The sequence below is a fragment of the Centroberyx affinis genome, unplaced genomic scaffold, assembly GCF_046629955.1.
Source record: "Centroberyx affinis isolate AG114_WGS23_722 - 3 ecotype Tasmania unplaced genomic scaffold, CSIRO-AGI_Caff_v1 ptg000166l_1, whole genome shotgun sequence".
Taxonomy (NCBI): Eukaryota; Metazoa; Chordata; class Actinopteri; order Beryciformes; family Berycidae; genus Centroberyx; species Centroberyx affinis.
Genome location: NW_027278863.1, coordinates 89,040 through 114,690, shown reverse-complemented (window position 1 = coordinate 114,690; position 25,651 = coordinate 89,040). Strand labels below are relative to the sequence as shown.

General features: G+C 42.1%; 1 protein-coding gene across 1 annotated transcript; it reads left to right on the top strand.

Annotated features, from left to right (window-relative positions):
• Positions 1 to 1,306: 1,306 nt before the first annotated feature.
• On the top strand, positions 1,307 to 23,775 carry adam23b (ADAM metallopeptidase domain 23b). The gene is made up of 26 exons (XM_071533184.1): positions 1,307 to 1,483; positions 2,166 to 2,383; positions 3,017 to 3,093; positions 6,637 to 6,700; positions 7,960 to 8,042; positions 8,179 to 8,242; positions 9,110 to 9,182; positions 9,971 to 10,038; positions 10,245 to 10,310; positions 10,577 to 10,645; positions 11,261 to 11,427; positions 11,704 to 11,788; positions 11,884 to 11,971; positions 12,235 to 12,286; positions 13,237 to 13,336; positions 13,438 to 13,509; positions 13,595 to 13,681; positions 13,803 to 13,883; positions 14,002 to 14,052; positions 14,204 to 14,267; positions 14,433 to 14,538; positions 15,457 to 15,576; positions 15,799 to 15,967; positions 17,803 to 17,914; positions 19,464 to 19,554; positions 21,886 to 23,775. Exons 1-26 carry the CDS (start codon positions 1,408 to 1,410, stop codon positions 21,929 to 21,931), a joined length of 2,349 nt encoding a protein of 782 aa, XP_071389285.1. The 5' UTR covers positions 1,307 to 1,407; the 3' UTR covers positions 21,932 to 23,775.
• The last annotated feature ends 1,876 nt before the right edge of the window (positions 23,776 to 25,651 follow it).

Below are 25,651 nucleotides of genomic sequence, written 5' to 3'. Positions count from 1 at the left end.
TCTCGTCAGGGTGGAAAAAGCCTCTGAAACAGCATTTATACAATCATGTGACACTAAACTCTCCACTGAAACCCTAATGAAATTCTGTCAGGGTGGTCAGTAGCTCCATAAGGCAGTTTGACCCACCGCACCTATTCAGTGGTTGGAGAAACTCATTAGGCCTTTCAGTGTAGAATTAATTTGCAAAAAAAATTATTGAACTATTAAATGTGCAAAAGAAAATAACATTTCAGGTTTTACACTCTTTTTATGTAGCTGTGGTCAGGGAGGAACCTCCCTCATATTGGATAACATGACAGGAGATATCCAATATTTAATAAAAGGACAATATTGGCTCGATATATTATTAAACCAATATATCAGTCTAAACCCAGTAGGCCTACTTACTGTATGTGAGAGAAGCACCTGTTTGCTACTGTGTTTGGTCTGGTATGTCATCCAACTCAAAATACAGGTATGTATGTCCAAATGTAAACAAACATTTAACTCATTTTATCTACTGTGAGATTTTGTATCAACAACTCATACATTGAATCTCAGGGTGTCTTCAATCTAATCACCAAGGCAAAAAAGCCAGTGGTGGGATGATGGTGTTTCAACAGCGAGTGTCATTGCAGATTGGGCCTTTAAATTGTATTACATTTCAAATTACACTGAATTACACTCATTTGACCTGAATTCTGGTCAGCATGCATAGCTGCTAAGAAAACTAAGTGGCTCTTTCTCTTTTCTCTGTAAAAAAAAAAAAGAAGAAGACAAATTTAGTCCTTTATGACAGTTGACAGACAAAATAAACATATAATAATTTTTTATTTTTTTTTGAAAATCATAGTCTGTATATCAATAGTTTTTTTTAATTTTTATAGAATTTTCCTTCGGATGGATATAGAAATTACTGCTGACTTATCTATTATTATTACTATTGTTGTTATTACTATTGTTATTATTATTACACCATCATCATCATCATGTGGTCTCACTATAATCCAATAATTTTAAAAAAAAATCCTAATTTTCTGTGCTGAACAAATTAAATGAGGGTCATTTTTTGCGTGTGTGTTGTCATCATGAATATGTTGTATTATGCACGTTTCCTTTTTTTTTTTTTTTCCTTTTTTTCCTTTTTTTTTCTGCCTGAAAGCCATGCCTTTGAAATCACCTGCCTGGGCTTCCTGTGCCCCGGGAGGAGGGAGGACATCTTTGTGCGCGTCGAGGAGGAGTCTGCTGTGCTCCTGGTTTCCAGTAGCTGCCTGGCCACCGCCTTCTTTCTGTCCGTCCCTCAGCCGCTACTGCAGCAGCCCGGCGCCTCCTGGATACATGAAGAAATCCCCCCTGCACGATGGGCCGCAAGCTATTCACTGCGTTGATGTGTTGATATTAAGATATTTCAGTTATCAAATATGAATCATGCATTTGCTTTTTCTGGCCAATTTGCTCGTCAGCATCCTTTCGCCTTGGCTTCATCCATCACTAGCGTCATTCGGTACGTATCGCAATAGCCTGTCTTGGCTGTATCACTTTCATCTGATTGAATCACTGACATTTTTCACTTTTTGTATTTTATTAAAATCGTATCTGCCGATGTAGGTGTAGAACAGCACGTTTTTTTTTTCCAAAAGGGGGATGATTTCTGACAGGAATAGCCCATACTGTATATGCGGAGTGCTTAACGTGATGGTGCATGGGGGCAGACTACAGCAGCTCAGCATCTTTTGTTCAGCATATAAGAAATAATGCACTGCATTTCCTATGATTACTTCAGTTGAATCAACAGTCACTGGGACTTTCCTCACTCAAGCCATGATATTCACCTGCTGTTGTTGCCTTAGGATATTTGGATTGGTAATACAGAAATGTCCTAATGAACATTGCATTTATGGCTGGTGCAGAGTTTCTTACTTTGGCAATAAAAATATGAACGAATTGAAGCATTTTATATTCTATTCTAATTCAGCCTAGTGGCATATATTGATAATATCAGTATAGTACAACATGTAACCAACAGTGGAATCTCACTAAACTGTGCCCTGAAGAATTGCAATGAAGCCATGGCCACTTCCTTCAGTATTTTCAGTGCGTTTCATGAAGGAAGGGATTGACAGCTGGCTCCATATATGTGTATTGGACCGATTTTCACGCTTGTGTGGTGGGATATTCTCTTGCAGTTTCTCAAGGAGTAGAGAACGAGGTTGAGAGGGACGCAGTGCCAGCACTGCTGAAGCAACAGGCAACTGCAGCACCTGCCACAGACAACACAACACACCATGCAGTAGAGCATGTGATCACCTACCCCTCTCGGCTGATCTACTACCTTAACGAGGACTCGGAGAGTACCTACCATGACCTGGACACACGGGCCAAGAACCAAGCCACAGAGGGCCAGGTGAGGCGGCACAGAGGTGGGATGGGCATGCCGGGTTCGGCTGTCGTGTCAGACAGAGTGGGCCAGGGGGTGTGGTTGGAAATTATCTCCTAGAAATACTGGAGTCATCAATAGCAGGAGTGTCTGGACTCTCCGTAGCTTAGTGGACTAAGCTCTGTGCTATGCTCTGTGGTCAAGGCATTATGGGGTTGGGTCCAGCAGGTTAACCCTCTTTTTGCTCTCTTGTCTTTACATACTGTTGACACACACACACACACACACACACACACACACACACACACACACACACACACACACACACACACATAGTACCGCATCTAACCAACATTGAAATTTTGCTGAACTGTGTCCTCAAGTACTGGAATGAAGCCATTTTGGAGGAAGTGATTCCCTCAGTATATTCATTGTGCTTCAGGAAAAAAGGAAGTGTCATGTTTCATTCTTGCACTGTGCTGCAGATGTTGTGGAGGCTGGACTCTGGCAGATGACTGGTGTGATAACTGTGGCTGCTATCTTGCAAACACTTTACATGCTGCCATTTCCTACACTTTACCTAGAATTGCACAGAGTTAAACAAAAATAGAAATTAAAACAGTGATTTGTATCTGTACTCCTTTTCTCTCTCCTATATAGGCGGTCCACCTCGCCCAAGCCAGCTTTCAATTAGAGGCCTTTGGCTCCAGATTTGTTCTGGACCTAACATTAAACAAGTAAGTCTTCCTCAACTCATCTAACTGATTCATGATTGATTTCATAACAAATATCAGCCACTGTTGATTATAGTGTTGCCTTGATTTCATTACAGTGAATCAGATTTACTTGTGATTCAGTTTCATGAGTAATGGACTGTGATTTAACTTTCTAAGTGCTTCCAGTGAGTTGTATGCCTCTCACTACAGTTGTCAAGGTCATGTCAACAGCGATGGGCAGATTCTGCACAGGAGACAGACTCTATGAGCAAGCAATATGTGGGTCATCTTTGAATCAATATTGATAACGTTTGTAGTTGCCGGGTGTTGTAGATGACTTTGTTGATTGTAAATGATATGTATTATATGTCAGGTCAGTGATTAATGCAGCGTTTGTTGAAGATAATTTAGTCAGTGGCATAGTGACCGAAGAGATCAGAGCCCTGGTTTCCAAAATCAACAACAGAACAGGAAATGGACAAAGATAAACATAGTTAGAAAATGCTTTTGGGAAACCAAGTCCATATCTTTAATGAAGCTTAATCAGTTTGTGTCAAACTGTGCAGACAGACTGTCTGTGGTCTGTGATCATTCTGCCCCGTTCTGAGATATGAAGCTCTAGACAGCTCCATATCGATTTGCTCCTCCTACAGAGTGGCCGGTCTACATGTGTGACGCCTTATCCATGTGTAAGGGCAGCTTAATGTGCGCATGTACAAGGACTTTAAAATGCTGATTAAGTCTAAGGTGATGATGATGTGATGAGCTCTTAATGAGCTATACACAGTAAAAGCTCTGTCGTATTATGCAAATATAGAAAGTTGGAGAATGTGGGAAAGGCTCCAGAGATCTTGTGGTAGTTATTGACTTCTGTGTAGCTTGGATTGGAAACCATGTATGAGACTAATGGGAAGAGCAATGGGAGTATGGTGTCATACTTTGCCATGATTGATGCCACGCATTGCTTAATTAATGTCACTCCAGAGGGTCAGATTTTGGTAAATGGCAAAAGTAATCAAGAGGCTTTATGGCTGGGTAGAGCACAGCAACACCTATAAAACACACACACACACACACACACCACACACACAGATCTCCAATCTGTCTGTCTCTCCTCACAAACGTACACTCTTTGTTCTAAATTTAATTTAATTCAAAGTGGTTTTGTTGACATGAGACATCGAGGAATTGAATCGAAATCATTGAATCAAAACATACTGTGAATAATCAACATTTTTAGACAGTCCATCTCGCTTGTATTGCATCCATGTTCGTGTCATGTGTGTGTCTCAATACCTCAAGAGAGGGTATTCTCTCTGTCCCTTCCTCTCATTCTCTCCCCCTTCCTCTCACCCATCCTCTCTCCCTCTCATCCCTCTCTCCCCTCCCCCACCTCTCCATTTCTTTTGCACCTACACACTTACCAACAACACAGCATATGTTAAGTCGCAGAGAGACAGACAGAGATATGAGGACCTGGACACACACCTCTTGTCCAGTGTCTCACTACGTCATTCCCTGCCCCAACCCGCACAAAGAAGACTGACATTTAATAGATGCTGTTCTATACATTGTCCTCGCCATCAGATCATAGAATAACAACTATAGAGAGGCTTGAAAATGTGACTCTGATTGCCTGCTGTTTGTTTGCTTGGTTATCTGTGAGATATGTAATGATCTCACTTTAGTCTGTGCCTTTTTTGTTTGAGTATAGGGGTTTGAATTCTGCTCAGTGTTGTAGCTGCGACAGTACTGATCTAAATATAGATAGGTCTGCAACCTGCCAATGGGTACTACTTTATCTGCTCACTTCTCCTCCTCTTGCTCTACCTGGGATGCCAAACCTGGATAAAGAGGAATTTGTTTTTTCCGCTCTAAAGGTTTCTATTTTGACTCGCTGTTTAGCGTTAATTAAATGAACACAATTCACATTTTGAGAGAAATCTATTTGATGATATTTACTTGGTTCAGTGTTAATGGGACCAGAAACTTCCCTGGAATGGATGTTAATTCCAGGAGTGTTTTTCTTGCTGGGAGTGTCTTAAGTGCTACTGACCCTTCCTCGCATCATCCCTGTTCATTTAGACTCAGAGCAGATTACTTCCATGTGCTGGAGTTATAAACAGTAATGACCGCATCATGTGTCGGCGGGGGATTCGGGGCCGCATTTTATCTGGCGCCAGACATGAGAACCTCATGCAGTTTTTTGGTCCTGCCCCTCTCCCCGGACTCTGCTTCCCTGTCCTCTACCACTGCATTGTGGCACTCGGTCTCCTGTGGACTGAGAGACCTCGGGGCAGGACTCCCTCCTCTTTGCCTCCACGCACAATCACCGCTCTCACACGCGCCGCCCATTAAACACACACACTTCGATACACTCACGTTCCAAGGCTTTCGCCCTCCACGCTCTGCAATGCTGCGCCTCCCTGTCCACACACACACACACACACACACACACACACACACCCACACGCACATAAACACTCATATACTCTCTGCTGTGGTCCACTCGCCTCTCCCTGCCTCATCTGTCAAGCTAAAAATAGCCCCTCACTCAGGAATCTCTCACAGACATTGTGTTGGTGCTTTGACTCTCCTCTCCCAACTGTGCACTTCCTGCTCACTTGCTGAGCATCACTCAAAAATGTCACAGTGGTGTTTTCACAAGACAGATCCTCCCCCCACCCCCCCCCCACCAGCCCACCCATTTTTTTTAACACATTTTCTGCTGCGAAGCCACTACATGTCCATAGATAGGAGGATGTTTTTGAATTACAAGGTTACTCAGAAAAGCGCCATTGTGGCAAAAATTGCAGTCTCTTGAAGCCAGTCGTCAGCTAACAGATTGAGTGTGTGTAATGGTGAGGCGCGCTGACTCAGACGGTGGGAACTGCCTGGAGGACAGCTGTGCTCAAGGTGAAGCTGAGGCCTCACAATCATTTATCACATTAGGCTTCATTGGCAGCCTTCATATGAGGTTACTTGTGTCGGCGCCTGTAATGTGTTCTCATTCTCAATCGGTGATCTAATTTGGGAAAATGTAACTATTTGAGGAAGAGCTGCGCGTGTAAAAAAGTAGATTTAGACATAAGAGCACTTTGCAAAAATATTTCTCTGAGTAACTGTACTGGAGCGTCCATTTTGCACGTTGCTGTGACAGCATTAATTGACAGGCTCTGAAAGGTCTTTCAATAATTAGCCTTTTATCAAATGCAGATTTGTTTGTGCAACCTCTGCCAGTTTGTGATACTTAATTATCCCCATGAGTGAATGCATCACAGTTTGTACAATTTTCCTGGTGGCTGGCACAATTTAACGTGTCCCTTGAACTTTTGAGATGTCATGGGAGTATTTGTGTATGGTTTCTGCGTAGGCTTACCCGGGCACAGCGGTGATGAGTGTTCTTATTTAAATGCTAAGCAAGCAGCACTCACCACCAGTTCAAACCACAGTGTAAACCATGAAAGGTGTGAGTCATAGCAAGACCAGACGGGCCCTTATGTGTTGGCTGTCATTACATCACGTCCTTCCTCCCTAACCATCCGCAATCTCTCTCTTTTGCAGTGATTTGTTGTCTTCAGATTATGTTGAGATCCACTATGAAGGGGGCAAACCTGTTCTATCAAAGGTAACATGTTCTCCGGCTGTGACTAAGTAGAAGCTGTTTAAATACCTGTCTTTGTTTGGTGGAGCCTAATTGGTTCCCTGTGGAAGTTACATGGCCTGCAGCTGGTACAAAGTGCCTTACTGTCTTCGTTCGGTACAATCAAGCAAAATGGTTGGTAAAGAAATAGGCACAAAAATGCTTTGCAGATTTCACTGTACTCAGCCGTCTCACCGCTAGGAGCTAAACTAGTCTTCTTATCTTTAACTGTTAACCATTAATCAGGGTAACGATGCCATTTTTCTAGCATCAGCAGTACAAATGCAATTTACTAGTTACATCAAGATAATCTTTTTTACAAATGAGGAGAAAGAACAAAATGTACGGGAAGAAGATTGACAGTGAGAAATAGATAGATAGATAGATAGATAGATAGATAGATAGATAGATAGATAGATAGATAGAAATACATAATACAGACTAAAATCATATACATAAATACATACTAAGAGAGAAGGAGAGAAACGACTTGGACAGGTTGATTGAAATATGGAAATATAGAATTTTAAGAAAAGCAAGAGGAGAGAAACAGAGGGAGAGAGAAAGAGAGAGAGAAGAAAAGAGGTTGGGAAAGAGAGCTGGCTCCTGCTGCTGCTGCTGTGCCTGCTGTTGCTGCTGATTCAGGCAGAGGGCTGGGCTGGGCATACTGTAGCTGAATCAGCAGGGTTTTGCTCCCCTGCAGCCTCCTGCTGGAACCCAGGTCACGTGACGAGGGAGAGATAGCACTCTGCAGTAGCAATGCAGCGTGGGATGGCTGGAGTGAGTGAGTGAGAGAGAGAGAGAGGGGGGGGGGGAGAGGAGAGAGAGATAGAGAGAGAGAGAGACAGGGAGAATGTCCTCTGCTCACCCTGGGTCTGACAGCTGAGTCACAGATAGTGCCAGGACCCACCTTGCGATGTGTTAACTCAACGTCTTACCAAGCATACATCACACCCCCTGCGGAAAGACATTGTCTGCAAATGTGTAAAATCGCCATCTGTGAGGATGGCTGCTACAGTGTCAGAAGCAGTTGCGAATTCAATCATGTCTTTCAGTTGCAGTAAAGTAAAAAACGGTCTCAAATTTACAACGCACAACAGGCAAAGCTTTATGTTTAGTGTTGCATCGGCTCAAATCTGACAGTATATACACAGGGATATTTTTGTCTGCGGTGTTGTTAGTAATGCTGCTCTGATCTGGGTTTGCTGTGATGTTGCATAAGTGTGGTGCCTGTCTTCCCTCAGGGCGGGGAGCACTGTTACTACCACGGCCAGGTGAGGGGGAACGATAACTCCCACGTGGCCCTATCTACCTGCAACGGGCTGCAGTAAGTGAATAGAGGAGCTCTGCATAATCCTCGCCGTGCTCAGAATATCTGTGGATACACTCATCTCTGCTCCTCGCCTCCTATTGACTCAGTACTGACTGGCTTCTTTCCCTCCTCTTCTCTCTTTGCCTGACAGCGGAATGTTTGACGATGGACTCTATGTATATCTAATTGAGCCCTTACAACAGACTCATTCGATTGTAAGTGATTTCTTTCAGTGAGGACCAAAATATGTGCTACACAAAATCTTTGCCCTACTACTCTTGTAGCATTTGCCGCAGCCACTCACTCATGACCCTCACTTTGTTACTGTACCATTATTAAGCCATCACTCTTAGTCGAGTTATCTATTGAGGATATCCTATTGAATACAAGGACATTCCTGTTTTTAAAGGAAGCACACATTCGATAATGAAGTATGTCTGACCTGAGTTAGCTGGCACACTTCTTTGGCTGTACAAACACGGATTTGGTTGCTTGCTCCACAGAGGTCACGTTCTAAAATGGTTAATGTGGAAGGATTATCTTTTATATGAATTGATATACTGAGGATAGAAAGCACAGATTCTCTTAGCTCCAGATGTCTGTCTAGCTATGTTAATTTTAACTTATGTTTGCACTAATCATATTAATTCCAGTTTGTTAAGCCACATTAAGCAATTGGTTTTGCTCAATATTGCATTCTTGATTGTTTGGTGGTTGTTTTTGTTTTTTCATTATCATTCATATTTGTGGTTGCTGCTGTTTTATTGTCATTATTATTATTATTAGTAGTAGTAGTAGTAGTAGTAATAGTAGTAGTAGTAGTAGTAGTAATAGTATTATTTCAATTTTATCTCACCAAGCCATGCTAAGCGATGTCAACATTATTTGTCCACATTACGTATCACATTTGTATAGTTTATAGACTTATTAAGCCGTTTCCACACTAAACATCTTAGAACGTCCCTCAACACTCCCAGTGCCAGTCTCTGCACCATGATGACACATTTTTCTCTGTAACTCGGCTCCTCTTCCCGCCACAGTCATCATTCACATTTTAACGCTCGGTGGTGTCGCCCCTACAGGATACAGCCGCAAGGCCTCACACGCTAAGGAGAACGCCCACCCTTCAGTGGAACAATGATCCAGAGGAGCAGGGTAAGTGTTACTGTCAGCCATCGTACATAACCTCCTCCATTTGTTCTTCACCTCTGACCTGCACCACTCCCAGGGCCCGTCTGTCCCGGCATGTTAAACAGAAGCTCCCTTACCTTGTCTGTCTGTTCACAACATGCAAGTACAGTGGTGACAGAGCTCCAGCCTGTCAAAGGTCAAGAATTGTAATGGCCATCAAACCTGTGTTTTCAACAATACCATACAAGTTAGATAGATTGTTTCTAACAGCTAATTCTGTGTGCATCCATCTTTGTATGCGTCTTTACCAAGAACGGGGGGGTTCCAAATAGAGGTTTTAATGCAGATACCAAGTTTCAAAGACACTCTGGGAACCCATTAAAATGATAACTTATTACGGGATAGGCCCCCTAGGTTGGTGCATTAACCAACCTAGGGGTTGGTTGTGTGTGATCGTCTGGTTTTGATGGGTCAAAAACTGAAAATGCCTAAAGAATTAACTGTATTGAATTTCATAGTGTTTGAAAATTTATATTTGTCAGACTTTGATGGTTCAGGTGGCAATTAGTTTCATATGCAGATGCCAATTAGTTTCATATTGCATCAATTGTTGCTTTGCAGTTTCATGTAGCATGTAGTACCTCATGGGAAGTTCAGTAAACAATTTTGGGATTTCTGGAAAAGATTACCAGGAAAACACGTCCCTATGGGTTCGAACTCATGAGATGGTACAAGGGCGTATCCTGTTGTACATATTTCAGTTGAAGTAGCAGTGTTTTCCTCAGTGTTTCTCTCCTTGCGTGTGTCCACAGTGGAGGAGGAGCAGCTGCTCTCAGAGCTGGATGACTTGTCCTGGCTGAAGCGCAGGAAAAAGCGAGCTGTAAGTCTCTGACCTCACCGCCCTCTTTAGTAACGCAGCCTAGGTTCATTCACCCTTGCTTGGTTACAGAGTGAGTTAAATAACTTAGCGGTACTATTCAGGGTTTAAATGTAGCTTGTGGTCATTCTGGGGCTGCAAAACATACGGTTGGTACAAAGTGCTGCACAAGGCTGTCATTGTTGATTGTGTCTGGATTTGTTTTGCAGATGCCTCGTAATATATTTGAGGAGATGAAGTACTTGGAGATCATGATTGTCAGTGACCACAGTATGGTATGTCCTAATGACCAACAACAACAGGAAATGTCTGTGGCCAGTTTTGGCTTATTTTATAAATGTCAGTTCATAACTGCTAGTTTCAATATTCATATAAATATTTAAATACTAAAACACTCTGCTTCTTCTTCACTCTCTGTCACTTTTGCCCACAAGAGGGAGCAGTGCCATTGAATGTAGCATATCGACCATTTAGAGTACGCACCGTCAAAACACTGCAGTGTGTTCATCTTTGTCTTTGTTCTTTTTCTCTGTGCCTGCAGTATAAACGCTACAGGACCAAGCAGCACACTAGGAATTTTGCCAAATCAGTGGTTAACCTTGTGGATGCTGTGAGTAAGCTCTTCACTTGCAATTTCAGAAATGTCTACTATGTGCTTCACCCCATTTCAGAATTTACATGCAAAAAAATGAGTTGTTTTAAGGCTCTTCTCCTTATAGCAGAATACAAAAACAGCCAAGTTTGAATATAACTATTTATTCAGAATAAATTAGAACAGGGCAGCCTACTTGTTGCATACTTCCATAAAACATTAAGGCTGTGGACACTGATAACCTCGAAATATGTCATTACAGTGTGTGCCCATTGATATATTAAGGCGCGGCTGAGCACCTCCTCATGTGTCACATTAGAGTACATCTCTTGAACCCTGAGTTGGCCCCATACTTGTCTCTGTGCTGCTCTGATTCTGTCTCAGAGTCATTACTGTGCTGGTGTTTGCTCTGTGTTGTTGTCACGTGCAATAACAGTCCCCTTGTTTCTCCCTGCTCCCAGTGTGCTACATCCCCTCGTCCGTCCTCCTCAGACAGTGTAGATTCTAATTCACACCCAGTGTCGTTCTCCTGTCCCTGTGCTGTTGCTTCTCTCTCTCTCTCTCTTTCTCTCTCTCTCTCTCTCTCTCTGTCTTTCTTTATTCCTCCCATTCATTACATGCTTCAAATGGCAGATCTTCAAAGAGCATCTACATACACGCGTGGTGCTTGTTGCTGTGGAGATCTGGACAGACAAGGATCAGATCCCCATCAGCGTGAAGCCGCTGGAAATGCTGCGAGATTTCTCCAAGTACCGGCAGCAAAGCATCAAGCACCATGCGGACGCTGTGCACCTCTTCTCGTAAGTGCAGCGCGTCCCTCGGGCCCCGGCCTGGCTGCAGCTAACCACATAAGTGCAATAGACAGGGTGTTCACTCACTGTACATATGGCTTTCAACTGTATTATCTCCCTGTTTTTATATCCATTGAACGAATTACTGTCTCTTCAGAATTGACATAATTTACATTTTCCGTCATGAATTGGATTTGGCTTGCATTCGGACTAATCTGATCATCTGTGTTCCTTTTTGTGTTATCGCTCATTTCTGCCTTTTTTTTGTCTTCCAACATCCTGTAGAAATGTGACGTTCCACTACCGCAGAGGCAGCGCCGCGTACTTCGGGGGCATGTGTTCAGTGAGCCGCGGAGTAGGGGTCAACGAGGTCAGATTTGCCGACTATTGTCCAGTATCACGCTGTTCATGTATGGCAAAGTGTGAGTGCAGGTGAATAATCTCTGGTCTCTGCTGCGCCAACAGTACGGCACCACCTGGTCCATGGCAGTGTCTCTGTCCCAGAGCCTGGCGCAGAACCTGGGTATCCAGTGGGACCCGGCGTCCAAGAGAAGTATACATGCAACACACCCCATCACCTCTGCCTCACTGCTACATGGGGTTTAGGGAGGGCAGGTTATATAGGAGTTTAGGAGTCAAAATCACATGAAACTTCACAGTCTAGCGTTACAGTGCTGAACATCTTAATTATATTAAAATAAACAAACTATAGCAAAACTTATTTTCTTCTTTTATTCCTTCAAGCACTGTTAAATCTCCCCCCCTCTCTCTCTCTCTCTTTCTCTCTCTCTCTCTTTCTCTATTTCTCATTTTCAGAGGAGTGCGGTTGCACTGATTCCTGGGTGGGCTGCATAATGGAGGACACCGGGTAATGTCCAACATCCCCCCGACACACACACACACACACACACACAAAAGAGAGAGAGGCAGAGTGTAAGAACAACATTAATGAGAGATGCCATAATTACAGGATCACTGACTATGTTTACATGCGCACATTCATGTAATTATTGATAGCCATTACTAGCCATATAGCCATTACTTTTGAGTATGAGAATAATTCCATTAAACTGTTTAGATGCATGGCAGAAGAATGTTCTGTTAATGTTTCCCATTTTCATTCAGTGTTGAATACTGACATTACTGATAGAATAATTCATGACTTCTACCCAATGTCAATCTTTTCCCTTCTGTAATAGAGCTTACATTGTATTTTTTTTTTGGTTGCCCTCATTTAAGTGTATTGCAATTCATCCAGTACCTATACTCAAGGCTCAAAGGCTAGTTGTACTGTAGATAGCAGCTGTAAAAAAATAACTACCCAAAGTATGTTGGACAAGAGTCATGAAACAAGTTTTTTTTTTTTTGTCCAAACAACCCTCCAATAATGCAGCTAATATCACATTATTCCACGTCTATTATAGTATTAATACTCCTTATTTAGACATCTTTTTTTCCTGACCCATGTTTTGAATGTTATTCTCATAATAGCAACATTCTCATAAGATTGGAGTGTTGGGGTGCATATAAACTTGTAGTCTAGTCACTGATAAATAGCAAACAAAGTGTAATAATAAGATACATGAAGCGCAGACCACCAGAGATTGTGCATCTCTCAGTTGTCACTCCTTAGTATAACCAATATTTGCATGTGAAAGACATCTTGCTTATGTTGACTGTCAGTCTCATTAGGAAAACTGCTCATCACAGAGTGCGTCACATGGGATAAGCAACATATGGAATCTGCTTCCATTCTCAGTGGGCGGAGCTTACAATGCTGGTGCTTGATTATAAAACATGTATCCTCTCCCTCTGCAGGGTCCAACACCCACGGCGGTTCTCCAAGTGTAGCATCTCGGACTACAAGGAGTTCCTTTTGAAAGGCGGAGGGTCCTGTCTGTTTAACAGGCCAACCAAGGTTAGACGCTCACAATACTGCATCACTGTTCACATGTCACATCTGTCATGCGGCAGACATGCTTGGTGAATCCTTTTCACTCTCATGACTTCTCTTGGCAGCTGTTTGAGGCGACAGAATGTGGGAATGGATTTGTGGAAGTGGGAGAGGAGTGCGACTGCGGAGCGAGAGCGGTGAGTTTCTCTCATTTCAGTCATTTTTTTAAAAATGGCGTTGACATGTTCAGATGGATGAAGCCCTTCACCTGTTTGTTTTCAGGAGTGCTACAAGGAATGCTGCAAGAAGTGTTCCCTGGCCAATGGGGCACACTGCAGTGATGGCCCATGCTGCAATAACACCTGCCTGGTATGAGCTTGTCAGTGGCTTACTCTTACTGTACGACTGCACTAAAAACACAAAATATTAATTTCAGATCTACTTCTAAAACATTAATTTACACTCCTGTCTTCTCTCCTTTCCTCGCCAGTTCTATCCACGGGGTTACAGCTGCCGCTACGCTGTGAACGACTGTGATATCTCAGAGACCTGCTCTGGGGACTCTGGACAGGTGTTCTTGTGTAGCACTATTTAATGTTTTGTCTCAAACCATTAATCTATATCATTCTTTGCATATTCAAGATATTGGACATAGTTAAGAAGAAATCTTCCTATATCATTGTTTGCAGTGCCCACCCAACCTCCATAAACAAGACGGTTACCTCTGCCACCTCAACCAGGTAGATAGACTGATGACTTTTTATTGGTCCAGAAGGAGCAGTCATGCAGTAATTTGGGAGCAGTGGAGGAAGAATGAGTTTTATTCTCTCTCTCTCTCTCTCTCTCTCTCTCTCTCTCTCTCTCTCCCTCTCTCTCTCTCTCTCTCTGCAGGGTCGCTGCTACAATGGAGAGTGCAAGACCAGAGAGAACCAGTGTAAATACATCTGGGGGTCAAGTAGGTTTAATATACTTTATGTTCACATCGCTCTCATTACAGTGGAAAGAGTGTAATATTATCACTCTTTCACAGAAATAGAAAGAGAGCCTTGGCTCTGAAGGCATATGTTCTGTAATCAACCCCTCTTCCCTTCTCTTCTCTCTTCTGTTGTCCTCTGTGCAGAGGCAGGAGGCTCAGAGAAGTTCTGCTATGAGAAGCTAAATACAGAGGGGACAGAGAAGGGCAACTGCGGAAAGGATGGAGAGAAATGGATCCAGTGTAGCAAACAGTGAGTCACAGATTATGGAAAAAAATGTACAAAATGACTGTGAGTCATCTGTTGAAGCTCAGGAAGTGGGATCTCCGGGCGTTGACATGTATTTCTGGAGCCAGAGTTTGCAGCATAGAGTAAAAAGGGTGGAGCAGGTGGAGTCATGGAGGGTGAATCCCACAACTGCAAGAAATGCCAACCCATAATGCCTTGCAAGTACATGGCCATAAAGTGCACCCAAGTGTAGCCCGGAGCGGTTGTCATTCCCAAGAACAGGATTATGCAGACACGCCCCTTTACATGCACTGAAATTCACACAGATATCTTCCTAATGGCACAGTTATTTAAAAAAAATCTGCATAGGGGGAGACACTGACAGAAATGAAATTAGCTATTATGACTATAAATTCTTGAAGAAAAAATATATTGACTATATTTCTACATAGAGGATGGGCATTGGTTCAATTCACTGATTTTGCAGCCTGCCAGTAGAGGGCAATAGAGCGAGTATCTCTCACAGAAACAAATTGTTCTCAACAGCAAAGGCCAGTTTTTTAGGATGTCTACCATTGGAAACACATTTCATAATATTAGGTAGCAAACAGAAATCATCCAGTTACTTTCTTAATTTACAAATCTTTCATAATGTATCACCCTTGAAAGCTTGTTTTCTCAGGTTGGTCTCATGTGCTTTTCTGAGAGAAATTCAATGCTGGTTTCAATCCTATGCCTTATGTGACTTAATTGGCCACTGGAAGATGTTCTTTTGTGAGGCACACACCAGAATGAGGACTACCATTTTTTGTAATGTTAGATATATTTGCATAATTTTTGTGTAGTTGTAAAGAAACTGACTGTGAGGTGACTATGAAGTCAAAAGTAATATTAAGAGGAACACGGGTACCTGTACACGATTTTCTCTGCTTGTCTTTGCAGTGATGTGTTCTGTGGGTTCCTTCTGTGTTCAAACATTGGCCGCAACCCACGCATCGGACTGATGAAGGGAGAGATCACCCCCACCTCCTTCAACCATCAAGGCAGGGTGGTAGACTGCAGGTAAACACCTGTTCACCATGTTATAACACCTGTCCATGTCCTGGAAAGTCCTGGAAAGACTACAGTCAATACTCCCCTCTTTCCTCTTGTGTGTTGGTCCGCCTGTACGACTCTTTATCCCTTCTTTCTCTATTCTCTATTCACCTTTGTCCCTTCTCTCCTCTGTCCTTCTCTTTCTTACCCTCCAACTCTCACCATCTTCCTGTCCCGCCCTTCCCACAGTGGTGGCCATGTTCTTTTGGATGATGAGACTGACTTAGGCTACGTGGAGGATGGGACTCCCTGTGGGCCGTCAATGATGTGCCTTGACCGCAAGTGTCTGCCCATCCAGTCGCTCAACATGAGCACCTGCCCCAGTGGACCTAATGGACAGGTGTGCTCTGCCCATGGGGTGAGTCCTGGTATACACATACACACAAATGGACACCTATTAATTTATGAGCATAATTGCTCAGTTTTGAAGATTGAATGTTAAGTCCCTTAAGGCAGTGATACACAGAGCAACTTCTTGGGCAACTCTGATGAGCAACAGTGCCTATGGAGTTTCCTAAACATCGTTGTTTTAGCCACATGCAGAATGGAGTTTTAGTTTTACCAACATTTCTCAAAGGCAGAGCAACTCTGGAGGCAGAAATAATCTTATTGGCTCGTGAAAAGCCAACGGAAGGAGTCAAAGATCCACAGCTTTTGGCAGTACAAGTTAGCTAATTGGCAAACTTCAATGGCAAAGGAGGAACTCTGGTCAAAATATTAATAAAAAATATAAATGGCAGTGACTTCTTTTTTCCATTGCATGGCCATTGCATTTATGATCTTGAAGGTCAGCAGCAGTTAACCTAGATAGCTATAGTCTAAAACTCCAATCTGCTAATCACACAGGAGCGTCTTGTTTCTAGGATGTGATAAAAAAAAAAACGTTCACCCTTTCTGTCTCTTTGTTGCCTGTTGCCGGGGATGGCACTTCAAAAAATTTTGGATGTTTTGGTGAAAAAAGTGGGAACCTCTTTACATACTGAAGTATATAAAAAGGAAACTGATAGAAATACTTTTCTACAATTTAGCAGTTATCATTCACCAGCATTAAAAAGAAGTCTACCATATAGTCAATTACTGAGGATTAAACGCATTTGTAATTCTGATGATTCTTTTGAGTCACATGCTAAAGATCTTTGTGATAGTTTTAAAGTGAGGGGATATGGGGATGCATTACTGGACAATCATCTTAATAAGGTACGCCAAGAGGTCTTCCAACTTACGTGATCTCCTAGTGAAGTCAGATTTGCCTAAGAGGCCCACTCACTTTCTGTCTCAGATCCCTAGTGGAAATTTTCCTTGTCATAATTGTATACATTGTTATTCTATGATTAAGGGTAATCAATTCACCCATCTGAAGTCTGGTGTTGACATCAAGGTTAGAGGCAGAATCACATGTAACACTAGATATGTGGTTTACCTGTTTAAATGCCCATGTAATTTATATTATGTTGGGAAAACAAAACGAGTGTTAAAAACCAGGATCTGTGAACATAAGTGTTCTATTCGTAATCATGATGATAAATCATCGGTAGCTAGGCATTTTAATAGTCATAACCACAGCTTGAGTGAACTACATTACATGGGCATTGAGACAGTGAATATGCCACGGAGAGGTGGCAACAGGGACAGAATCGTTCTTCAGAGGGAGGTGTATTGGATACACTCCCTTGGTACCCTCATTCCCAATGGGATGAATGAGGAGATTTAATTTGTGTGTTTCTTATGAAGTGAACACAATTTGTGTTTTTTGTTTGTTTTCTATCTTCTATTTTTTGTAAAAAAAAGTGTTTCTGTAAAAAAAATTTCTGTATAAATTGTTTCATGGTTGAATAACCTACATCATGTGATTGTGGCTCCCCCTGCTGGGATTTACCTGTTGTGCCAGTGGTGGACATCTATAATTAACCCCACCTGTGTCGATTGATTTTGAGTTTGCCAATACATACGCTGAAGAAGGGCGTCTTGCCCAAAACGTCGTGTGGCAAATAAAAAGTCAATTTGGAGTGCTGTCCTAGTTTCTTTTTCATTATCTACCACTTTAAGGATCCAGCACCCAGTTGTCAGGGTATTATCGTGAGTTGAGCGCGTTGTATCTTATTGTCTTCAAAAATTGCCCCAGTGTATCAGCACCTTTATTTATGGCTCCTATGTTCCCACGTCACTTCGCCTATTTCTGTCTGATCTGTACAGGTGTGCAACAATGAAGCCACATGCACCTGTGATACCACCTGGGCGGGGACAGACTGTAGCATGCCTGACCCGCCTAAGGAGCCCGAGGCCCCTGAAGACGAAGGACCCAAGGGTCGGTTTCCACCTCTTTCCACCTCTGGCGTCCGATAGAATGAATAACACACAAGTTTAAATGCACTCATTCCATTTAGTCAAGATTCACATCGGCAGCATTGTAATATATTGTACTGCAATATTGCAATGTCGCTCTCACGCACACTGCTAGATCTGACTTAGATTATTAGATTTCAGAGAGTATGGAAGATGATTTGAGGGTTGCACAGGTATACTGAAATATGGCTGTAATGATTTTCCATGTAAAATGGAGAAAGATGGAGGTGATAAAAGCAGTCTCATATCTTCCACAGATTAATGTGATTCAGCAGATCAGATGAACACACAGTTATGCCGGACACCTGATGCTTTGTATCTCATACTGTATGTATTCATGTCATCACGAGAAGCAGCGCTGCCAGCTAAACAGATCAACAGATTTCCCATCGGAGGGCAGTGCAGCACCTTTCGAGTACGGGGGGGAAGGGGAAGGTGGCAAAGGAACGGTGTCACTTTAGGGAACGGTGTCACTTTGTCCATGACTCTGAAGCAGAAGCCTGCTGTTTGTTTTTGACAGGGTGGTAATAATGCTCCTTTTCCCTCTGCACAGTGAGCGTGGCCACTAACAGGCTGATAGGGGCAGTAGCAGGGACCATTCTGGCCCTGGGGGTGATTTTTGGAGGCACAGGGTGGGGAATAGAGTAAGCATCTTTAACCCTTTCACAGCTCTTCCTCTCATAGTGGTGCCTCAGTGTGCGGGCGGTCTCGTGAGCCGGCCTGAGCCCGCGTGTGCGTCCCGGTGGCTTTGTGTTTCTTGTGTGTTGGTGGTGACCATATAATTGTCATGTGATTGGATGTTTTCAGTGTTGTGTGATTGATTGATGGATCCCCCTCCCCTCCCTCCCTCCCTCCCTCCCTCCCCCTCCCCTGCCACTTCCCGTTGTTCCCCAATATTATGAGTCTCTTCCCTCATCCTCCCTCTTCCTCTTCTTGTCCCTTTTCTTTCTCTTCTTCTTAGTCGTCATGTGGTTGCTCCTGTGATCCTCTCCTTTCTGGGGCATGTGGGGCATTTAGATAGAAAACGGTCCAGAAAAGTGTCCAGTTAGTGACCTGGCTTGTCAGTCAGTGGTAGGCTGTGTGGTGACTGGGACCCCTAAAGATATTTTCCACTGTTCATACTGCAGACTACATAGATCACCTGTCAATCTCTGTTTAACTCAACCTTTATGGTGATGCACACCTAGGTTCTAGTCTTCTGCACAACCTTAAGAAACAGACTACAGTCCATACAGTCCACTGATAATCACTACCCACTACTTCACCTGACAATAGGTTGACTAAAACATTTCCAAGGCCACCGCTTCATCACATTCAAATCACATTAATAAAATTCACACACTAAGGGGCCTGAAAAGCATGCAAAATACATCTGCAGATTCAATCATTTTACTGTAACAGTATTCTTCTGATATGTTTTCTGTTTCATGTGAGATCGTCATTGTATAGTTACATGTTATTTACACAGTAAGTATAGGAACTCATGTCTTTTTCCCCATAACCCTTTACAGGTCCTAGTGCCACCAATCTAATAATAGGCTCCATCGCCGGAGCCATCCTTGTGGCTGCCATAGTGCTGGGGGGGACTGGATGGGGCTTTAAGTAAGCAACACGCCGCATGTCTCTCCTACTGTAACTCTAGCATCCCTGCTGCTTCTAGACACCAGGGTTTGAGCTCCTGCTACAGAATATAGACCCAGGCTGGTCAACACACACACATAAAGCACATTATATTGAGTCAGCCTTCTTGCACGTGCCGTGTGTTAAGACGCGCATTGAGAGCATGTGCCTGATATGTATGATATTTGAAATACTCAGCTTCATCCAGCATGCACTTGTGGTGTCATGGCTGGCCTTAAAGTTAATTTAAAGTTACTTAAACGTACTTATTCTTACTTATTCTACAGGATAGCTTTTACTTATTCTACAGGATAGCTAGAGTGTAGATGAGGGTCTAGGTGTGTAAGGGTGATATGGAGAGAGGGGGTGAGGGACACTGGGGGGGTCGTCTGTGCGTCTGTAGCAGAACCTCAAACTGATTGGACAGGCAAAGCTCAAAGCTTGACATGCATGTTCAGTACAGGACCTTATAACAGAGATCTTCATACAACAGAGGGGAAAGAATACTTGTAACTGGTCAGCTAAACGATTAACAAAGCTACTGTGTACAGATGGATTTGCATTTTCTTTTTATTAAAATCTTATTTCTCCTCTGAAATCCGAATGTAGGCCATTTAACTATATAGGCCTATGTCTTTTCACTGCACAGCTAGGAAATGTACTGTATTGTACAGTAAATTATGTTGAATAATGTAAGTTCCAATCAACCACTGATTAGCCTGCTGTCTTGAGCAACAGGGGTGTTACACTTCTTAAATCTAAATAGGCCTAAGGAGTAAATGAGAAGTACAATATTGCAGCCACCAAAGCATGCCAGTTAGCAAAGCATCATGGTTGTCGCCAAAAAAAAGAAAGAGAAACAAAACATTTCTGCATGTTGACTTGTTGACTTGGAGGAGGTCAGTTCATTGCACAAAGGCTGAGCCAAACCCAGAATGATTTGGTCCTGGGTTGCCGTGCTCTCATCACTACCATCATCTTTTTCTCAATCCGTTACTGCTCGAGGGTGAGAGTTTAAGTGGAGTGGTGAGAGAGAGAGAAAGAAGCCAGGACCATATTGTTGGCCGCAGCCTTTGTGCCATGGCTGGCCACACCCACCTGGATGGCCAGGCTCCGCCCTAGAGCAGAGCAGGACTCTCGGACCCGCCCACACCAGCTGCCATTGCTGCCTGCTTCACAGACCTGGTACAGACACGGCGCATTGCACTGCATGACCCACGCACAGCAATAGTGCCACCTTCAACTGGCCTACTATTGGGACAGGTGCATGACAGACTGATAGAAGCCCCACAACAAGCCACAGTACGGGGAGGTTATGCATAACTCCTGTTGTTGTATTTGTTGTTGTCCTACTGTTGTAGTAGTAGTTATTGTTGCTGCTGCTGCTGTGGTTGTTGTTTATGTGGTTGTCTCCTCTTTCCCTCCTCTATAGAGTACATTTTATGTTGACTCTTTCCTCCCAGATGGTTATGTTTTGAGTGGAACTAATGTCTTTCCCATCAAAAATGGTAATGAAAGATGTCTCCTACACTTCACCTTGTAAACAGATGTTGCACGCACAAGCTGGTAGGCAATTGTCTGCAAGTGGGCAGTTGAGGGTATTTATAGGCTATTCACAGACCTTCAAGTTCAGATATTATCAACATAATTAAATGTAGAGCTTATCGCACTCATGCCCAATAGACTGGGTCATAGTTTTCATTGAGATCACTTAAGCACTTTCATTGCTCAGTGTCATGAATCTCTCTGTTCCCCTGGCACTGTCACCAACACCGAGAGTGATTAAGCATTGCGGGATCCTTCAAATTATAAGTATGGTGCTAGCATATTTTATCTCTATGACCACAGATAAAAGGGATCCCAATAAAAATGATGTCCTGACATTGGGCTCCAGTAAGGTAATACAATAAAAAAAACAAGCTTGCCACATATCTACATACTTTATCTAATTATTTATATGTAAAATGCTGTGAATGTAAATACCCCTGATTGTCTGTTTGCAGACAAGGCAGAACCAGCAAACAGGGACCAGCCTTTCCTCATCTCAATGTCTTCAGCATTTTATATACTATATTATAGGATCTTCGAAGTACTAAGAAACAGCATACATAACCTCAGAGAATTTTCTCATTTTCCACTCTTAAATAGGCCTTTAACAGTAGCTATAGCATGGTTTCCTGTAGATTAGTTCTGAATTTAGTATAAACCCTATAAGCTGAAGAGATGAGTGTGGTTGCTTGTCCAGGTTGCACTAGTTGTGTTGCAGACATCAATATTGCAGGCAATGACACCTGTTTCTTCTCTCCTCATAAGAAATGTGAAGAAGCGACGATACGACCCCAACGCCTCGGCCATTTAACCCGAGGAGAGACGCGTTCAGAGAGGGACTCCTCCAAGGCTTCCTTAGTTGGCTACTTGACAGCTGGACTGCACTTATTGCTGCTGATCTTTGGCATTAGATTTACTTGAAAAGACATAGTGGACATTTTAACAAATTCCATTGTAGTGGCATAGAAATGCAACCCCACCTCACCCACCTAACAACCCCCACCCTGATCTCTAGAGTGACAGAGCTCCTTTTCCATCCTTTAGTGCCAGTGCACAGGCGTTCAGGCGGAATCCACACCACTCTCTCACCTGGCATGATTATCCGCACAAAGCGTGCTGCTCGCTGGCCCTGGCATGAAGAGCCCTCTCTACAGGACTCTGCATGGCTACGAAAGCTCTGAATATACCGCAAAAAAAATAAAAATAAAAATAAAGACAGAAAAAACTGAATCATCCAACGGAGGAGATAGCCTCGTTAAAAAACAAGCCCAGTGGAAAAGCTCCTCTTAGTTCACTTTTAGGTGCTGTAGATGGTAAGGAGCGAAGGAAGGCTGCATGTAAGGACCCATAGGGGAAATGCAGACCACATACATATTGAATATAAACACACACATACTTACACACAAGTGGCAAGATTGTACATAAAAGAGGAAACAGAGTTCAGGTTCGGAATTACAACATATCATTTTACAGTGACATCAGTTGCTTTTATTTTTATCTTAGCATGTTGTATAGCGGGTGTTTTTGGCAATGTTAATGAAGTACAACGTAATTATGATTTGGGCCAAAATGGTACGAATAACATGACGGTATAATATTCACTCTATTAGGTGTTCAGCAAAGTACTGTAATCACACACGCTACATAGCCTATTGTAATTGTCCGGGCAAGAGGTCAAGGGTCAGATCCAGTACACGGGACGTAGCAGCCGTCGGTGTTGAGGAGTGGGATGTCAGTTCTAGAGGTCCAGGCACAGAGATGAAACACAGACGGAGATCAGATCGGATTAATGTCACAAGGTTCCCCGAAGTACTCTCAATAGTGACTCAAAAGCCAAAGAACCAATCACCTGAACGTATGGATGTTGTCGCACACAGAGCACTTTCCCCTCTGTCTGCATCCAGTGGTGCCTCTCCTAGTGCTGAAGGCATACAGTCTGTCCATGCAGACTCTCACCTGTCCAATCAGGTCTCACTTAACAGTCCTCATCAACACCCACTATACTGGCTTGGCCTTGTGCTCTCATAAACTCTTACTAGAAATCAAGTTCAGCTCTACTGGTACGCTGCATGCAATCACTATAGTGGGCTTATAATTCTATATGGGAGTCCCCAAAATCCGCAAGAAAAATATGCTACAAAAGATAGGTGCATGTCAACAACAAAACATTTAACTTTTATTTACTATGCAAAGAGAGATATTGCACAAACGTATGGGTTAATAATGATATCAATATAAATATGGAAATACAAAACCTCTGCTAATCAGCTAATCTTTTGTATTTGGCCACTCCCACATCTCCTTTCATTTAGCTTCAAAGTACTCAAACTAGGAATGGACAAAAAAACAGAATTGAATTCATATTTCCAATGAAAAGCGAGAGAGCATCCTTTTACATTTGTGGAATTGAAAATCATTTTTGTGTGTTTTTCATCCAATCTGACATTTTTAATCACACACACACACGCTGTACAGTGCCTGTACATATTGAGGCCTGAACAGTTTCCTTGTGCAGGGCTATTATTTCCAGTCCAGCTGATGGTTGGTGTGTTCCAGGTGCTGCCATAGCACTGGCATTGTGTAATCCTCCATGTTACTCATCATTACGTGTCCCTCTCTCACTGCATCATGTACAGTTGGACCGATGAATAAACTACTGACATATTTTAAACAAGGGTCTCTGTCTTTTTGTACACCAAAATCTCACTGAACCGATATTAACTTGTGAAGCATCATTGCTATAAGAATAGCATGACAGAAAATTAAAGGAAACACATTGTGAGGCCACGTCCCAATGGAGCTAGCAATGTATCATTTACTTCATTTTTCTTTACCAAGACAAGCATACATTTACATCTTCACTTGAATGAATTAGCATTGAGAACAGTTAAATATATTGTTTATAGTTGCATATATCTTACTCAGCTATTAGTTTAGTTTACAGATAATATTGACAGCTGCAAGAGCAGTGTCCAATGTGCTGTGCATGTGTTAATAGCCAGAGCTCATTTCCAACACTAGTCCCTTGATGGGCATTAATAGTCCAAGCAATCAATAAAATGTGCATGATTTCAATTTATAATGGCAGAAAGAAAAACACAACAGCAAATAACAAATATGTTTGCAGTATACGCATATGAAGGTTAATTGGTGCCATGGCTACAGAAGAGTAGCCATGGCACTGTTGAACATGTTTTTAACATCTTTGTCTAAATTGACTCATTTTGTAAATGCTAGAGTAAAACAGACTTTCTTGAGTTATGATGAGCTTAGATACTTCCAAAAAGCTTATTATAATTGTGTTAATATATCAAAAAATTATATGGTCAAATAAATTCTAAATTGCATCTTTTGAGTTTTATTGTGTGACATTTTCCCCATGATGTTTTAGTTTTACTGCCAAAATAATGTAAAAAAAAAAAAAAAAAAGCTCATATGTAAAAAACAAATCAGACTCTTGCTCTTCATATCAGCCTTTCTGCAAAGATTGATATGAAATTTCAGCAAACCTTTGGACAGCGGTACATACATTTTTCCATGCACTATGCAAAATGAAAAAATAGTTATGAAGTTAAAGTGCAGACTGTGTGTTAGAAATTGAAGGTATTATCAGCTATAGATGAACAGGCAAAACATTAACAGCCCTTTTTTTCTTTATTCACGTATTCCTATTCAGGTACCGGAGCCTATCCCAACCTATCGCCAGTCCATGACAGGGCTACATCAGATCTTGTGTATTGACAGTAATACTTGCTATAATATAACAATAATATTTACTTGATACTTATGCTTACTAAATTATGTTGAAAAAAGGAAAAAAATACTTTTGAAACTCAAATCTCTGCACATGAACAGAAGGAATTGCCATTTAACATACACCTTATTCTACATTTGATGAAAACAAAATATTGTAGTTGAAATCTTTTAAAGGCACCTTACAATTCATAAAACTCAATACTTAGGTTTTGATACTGTATTATCATGACATAGTGCATCATGTGATGCTTTACAAAAAAGTCACATGTGAAAATCCATGTTAATTCAAAGCACATGTTGGTTTTCACATGTGAGCCATTTTTCTCTCATTGTATTCTGATGTCACATAACATGATGTCATAGATGTAACAATTTCAAGTTCTAGATGAAGTGTTTTTTTTCCACATGTAAACGTTCCTTTTTTTTATATATATATATATATATATATATATATTTTCACCTGCCATTAGAGATGTCATATTTGTTTCACATGTGAAAACTTCATTTCACATGCAAAGTGACAATTCACAGATGAAAATGTCAATGGGAAATTTCACATGTTCACATATGAAAAGCAACATTTGTCCAAAAGGCACATGTGGTTTGAATTCACATGTGGGTTTTCACACGTGACTTTTTTTTAAATAAGGGATTCCAGGAATATTAAGTATTTTTCTATGCTACAAATACAGGGACGTGAATTCCACCAGATGTGTCATTTCTAACCTGGTGTCTTTCATTCAAATCTATCTGCAGGTTATTATTCCGCATAGTG

Excerpts from the sequence above, each read along its gene's own strand:
- adam23b (XM_071533184.1), top strand. The coding sequence starts at position 1,408 with ATGCATTTGCTTTTTCTGGCCAATTTGCTCGTCAGCATCCTTTCGCCT. Across the intron at positions 11,972-12,234 it reads GGACCCGGCGTCCAAGAGAA|AGGAGTGCGGTTGCACTGAT; the intron begins GTATACATGCAA and ends TCTCATTTTCAG. Across the intron at positions 13,510-13,594 it reads GCGACTGCGGAGCGAGAGCG|GAGTGCTACAAGGAATGCTG; the intron begins GTGAGTTTCTCT and ends GTTTGTTTTCAG.